Genomic DNA, 4,451 nt, shown 5'->3' on the forward strand with positions numbered 1-4,451 from the left:
TATAACTATTAAATTCACGAAAATCAACAGTTAAAATTTGATAGATAGTAAGAAATAAAAATAAAATAAAATAACTATAACTTGTCCCATGTTTCGAATATTACTTAAAATCACTAAACATGTGAATCCATTGATTAGAGATTGTTTCGGCTTAAGAAGTGTTCTCGAAATCAAGTTTTGACTATTCATTTGTGTTAAAAAACTTGGTTGTGATAGATTTATCACCTTTTATGGTTCTGCGGACCGGATTAATGGAATAATAGAAGAACTAGGAGAGAAATCTCAAAAGAAAAACAAAATATATTACCTTCAAAAAAAAAAAATAGCAACAGTTCATGATGATGAGTTTGACTACTTTGCTAAAAACCCCAACAGTCACGAGGGGACAAGAAAAAGTGATGATCTTATCAACTCTGCAGTGTTGAGCCCCAGATGTGGTGGGACATAGGGATGTTGTCGAGGAGCTCAATCCAAGCAATATATTAAGGAACATGCGATTACAAAAAACCAATTCGCAATTCAATATGGAATCATCATCACATTAAGCATCAATGCAACCAAAAACAAGAAAATGCAGGGATAAAAGTGGCACTATACTCTATATTAATCTTTTAATAACATTTTATTGCTTGAGAGATTGTAAAGGTAGGGGCAGCTTGTAAGAGGTAGTCATGCTTATTCCCTATTTTCCATGAAGAAAATATCTTGGTCAAGAGGGTTGAAACCATCCCATGAGAGAATGGAATCCATACTATCAACCCATTGCTTTAAGGAGTTTTCCTGAAGGTAAGTGGATTCACCCATTGAAAGGTTGCTAGAATCATCCACAGAGACAGAGGAACTACATAAAGAATTAGTACTAGTGTTGGTTTCTTGGCTCACCCATGATCCCATATCCAATTGTGAGCATAGCATTTCAAAATTGTTTAAAAGTTCAGCAGTGTCATCCCAAGTCACCATGTTTTCCTCTCCTTTCCCTTCTGCTTTTGTCATTTCTTTGGTGCCATCACTTTCCAAGGATTTAATCTCCACATTGTCTTCAGAACCTTGGGAAACATTTGGTTGTAGTTTGGTATTATTATTGTCCTCATCAATGTGATCCTTTTGTTCAGTTGGCATGTGGGTCACAGGGTCCACACCAAGGAGCTTCAGCCTCTTTTTGATTCTTGTGTTCCAATGGTTCTTGATTTCATTGTCGGTCCTCCCAGGAAAATGTGAAGCAATCTTAGACCATCTGAAAATGTGCTTCATTGTGTTAGAGAACATAAATTATGCAATCCAGTGATATTGTTTTAGAACTAAATTTAAGATCATATACCAGGCTTCTTCACATACATACTAATATACTATCCAAAAATCATAAAAACATTTTTCAACCTGTTACCAAGTCTTGAATGCAGTTGTATAATTTGATCCTCTTCCATTTCAGTAAAACCACCTCTCTTGAGGTCTGGCCTCAGATAATTAATCCATCTTAGTCTGCAGCTCTTTCCACATCTTAGAAGACCTTAACATGCATGCAAAATCCACCAAGTCAGATACAGATACCCCTTTAATGCAAAGTAATCAACTCTAGAGCATGTGAACACAACTTCAAGAAATTTTACCTGCAAGTTTTGGAACCATTCTCCAACAATGGATACCATTGTTGAGGATGAAGTTCATGAGCTTGTGATCTTCCTCAATAGTCCATGGACCTCTCTTCAAACCAACCTTATCACAACAAGGTTGTCTTCCCATTTTGGAAACTTTACCTTGGGAAATCAAGATATCCCTTGAGAGTTAACAAATGTGAAACATGAAAAAGTAGGCCTTAAAAAGGAGCTTAAGATTGAAGCAAAGATGCTGCCAGTTCATTCAGACATTTAAATAAAAGCAGAATGTCCTTAGAAGGGGGAGATAAATGATTGGTCGGAAAGCACTTTAGAGTTGAAATCTAGAAAAGCATGGAAGGGATGTCATTATAAAATGGTGGTCACCACTCACCACCCTTGTTGAGACAATAGAAAGAGTCTACTTGAACCTGAAATATTTCTACAAAGGAAATAACCAAAATGTGAGAAACCCCGTTGACAAATTCTATTTTTTGGTGCTAAAATTTTCTCTTATTTTGTACCAATCCATATGACCCTTTTAAAAATATTGAGTTTGATGGGATTCCATGGACCCCAAAAGGCTGGCCAGTTTTGTCGTTGCAGGCAACCCTCGTTTTATCTTTCAGTACATAGATGCCTTCCCCATTATGCCAAAGTGTCCTGAAATTCCACCTGTGGATTCACTTGAGAAATTGGGAACTTGATGAATCAAGTAAGTTTGTGGTTATTACTACACAGAAAAACTATTCTTGCCATTCAAATTTTATATTGAACTTGGAAAAGGACATCAGTATTTGTGATTTATAAAATTATAAACCAAGCTTTCTAAGTGACATCATTAAAAAGTGCTTCATATAATCAGCTATATACTATGTTATATTTATCACTCTATCTTATGTTAAACTTTTTTTTTTTAATTTGTCCACCCATTCATCCATTAAGCAGGCTCCAGTTCTATTAGATCCTTAGTACAATTTTTTTCTATTCTTAGACTCAAACTCGAGATCTTTAATTAGAGAAAATAAGTTTCTTACTCTTTTGAACTATTAATTATTGGTATTACGTTTTCACTTATGAATATTCTCATTCTCCTAGTGGTTTAAAACCCAAAGTAAATCACCATTTACCAATAATGGTCAGAGAGAGAGAGAATATATAGCGTACTTATTGTACCCTTTGGTAGACATGACCACGTCATAAAACTTCAAAACTAGAGAGTTGGTTAAGCCAAGTGCCAAATTGTTAATGTTCATTGCTCTCAATGAGCTTTTTGACAAGTGATTTTGCTAAAGGGATAATGAGATCGAAGGATCTTAAAATGAGCATAAAAGCTTGTGGGGCATTTCATAAACTGCGCAGAAAGAATAAATTCAGAACCCACATTCCCCTGTGTAGGAGACATTAGTGTCAGATAGATTTTAAAAATTTCAATACAAAATCCTAATGAGTGTGCATTTGGGAACCTGCAAATGAATTCAATTGATGGTTGAGAAAGATGTGATGCCACCTAGTGCTGGTGTGGAATATTGATGGTATTGCTTCCAAGAGTCAAGAAGTATTTTGGCCTTTTCAGCATAATAATATGAGAAAGGAAATATTGTATGGTATTGATTTAAAATTTAAACATTTTGTCAAAATAATACATGAGACACGCAATGGCGAAGCCAGAAAAATTGAGAAGCTAGTGCCAAAAATCAGCCAACCATAGAGGAAGTTAGTGCCAAAACCAGCAATTATGAAAGAAGGAAATCATTTACGGTCACTGAAGATCAAAAAAAACTTTTGATTTTAGAAACCAGCTAGTGCCAAGGCACTTGCTGATTTCAACGTGGCTACGCCACTGGAGACATGATGTTTAGTATTCAAGTCCTGCATAAGATAATTGCATAACTTGTGCATAAGGAAATGTGTGTTTGCCACATGTCTTGCGGCTTTTTGACCCTTTTGCCCCTCATTAAATAATTAATAACCAATTTGCCCCTCCCCCAGAACTATCCACCATCCTGCCCCCATTTAGTCGATTAAGTTGCACTTTTAATCGACTAAATGGGCAAAACTCAGAAATCAAGAAACGCGAATTTTAGTCGACTAAAAACTCACCTTAATCGACTACATTGTTTGCACTTTTAGTCGACTAAGCACATTATTTAGTCGACTAAATATCGCAGATTAGGTTTTTAAAAAAACCCCCATTTCGCAAAGGGGGTTATTTTCAAACCCTAATCGACTAAATCGCTCCATTCCGTCCCCTCTCTCCAACCAAGTCTGAATCTCAACCCTTGAAGGTGCGATTGAAGCATCCTTCGTTCACACTTGCGAAATCGACATTTAGGTAACGTATTCTAACTTGCATTTGGTTTTAAGTTTAGGTTTTTTTTTTTGTTTTCTCCATTCATTTGATTTCTGTTTGCGGTTTTGTGCATTTAGGTTAGGGGTAGGGTGCTAAGTTTGTTGTGAGGGTGAGGGTTAGGGTTGATGTGGTGGCTTAGGCTTAGGGTTAGGGTTATGTTAGGGTTAGGGTTAGGCTTAGGGTTTATGTTGCTGTTTTGTTTGGGTTGTAGTGTTAGGGCTAGGAATGGTTTTTTGTGATGTGCTAGGGTTAGGGTTAGGGTTAGGGTTAGGGTTTCTGTCTTAGGGTTAGGGTTAGGGTTTTTGTTTTCTGTTTTATTTTAGGATTAGGTTTTGTTTTTTATATTGAATTTTAAATTCTTTGATATTGTTATTGTTCATTGATATTTGTTTCCACTTGCATTGTAGGTACAGTTGTTCCCATGGCTGGACGTAGAAGATCGTCTAGCACTGGAAATGAGAGACGACAGAAGCTACGACAAGACCGTCCGTCTTCGTCAAGGCCAC

General features: G+C 36.4%; 1 protein-coding gene across 1 annotated transcript; it reads right to left on the reverse strand.

Moving 5' to 3' along the window:
- Nucleotides 1-634: 634 nt before the first annotated feature.
- On the reverse strand, nt 635-1,746 carry LOC133296818 (myb-related protein 315-like). Its single transcript, XM_061495875.1, has 3 exons — nt 1,608-1,746; nt 1,378-1,507; nt 635-1,234 (listed from the first exon to the last, which is right to left on the reverse strand). The coding sequence occupies exons 1-3, from the start codon at nt 1,738-1,740 to the stop codon at nt 676-678; spliced, it is 822 nt and encodes a 273-aa protein (XP_061351859.1). The 5' UTR covers nt 1,741-1,746; the 3' UTR covers nt 635-675.
- Between the last annotated feature and the right edge of the window lie 2,705 nt (nt 1,747-4,451).

Source organism: Gastrolobium bilobum, unplaced genomic scaffold (genome assembly GCF_033153095.1).
Source record: "Gastrolobium bilobum isolate Gb01-03AN ecotype WA unplaced genomic scaffold, APGP_CSIRO_Gbil_v1 utg17484, whole genome shotgun sequence".
NCBI classification, from domain to species: Eukaryota; Viridiplantae; Streptophyta; class Magnoliopsida; order Fabales; family Fabaceae; genus Gastrolobium; species Gastrolobium bilobum.

Excerpts from the sequence above, each read along its gene's own strand:
- LOC133296818 (XM_061495875.1), bottom strand. The coding sequence starts at position 1,740 with ATGGGAAGACAACCTTGTTGTGATAAGGTTGGTTTGAAGAGAGGTCCA. Across the intron at positions 1,508-1,607 it reads AATGGTTCCAAAACTTGCAG|GTCTTCTAAGATGTGGAAAG; the intron begins GTAAAATTTCTT and ends ATGCATGTTAAG. Across the intron at positions 1,235-1,377 it reads CATTCAAGACTTGGTAACAG|ATGGTCTAAGATTGCTTCAC; the intron begins GTTGAAAAATGT and ends GCACATTTTCAG.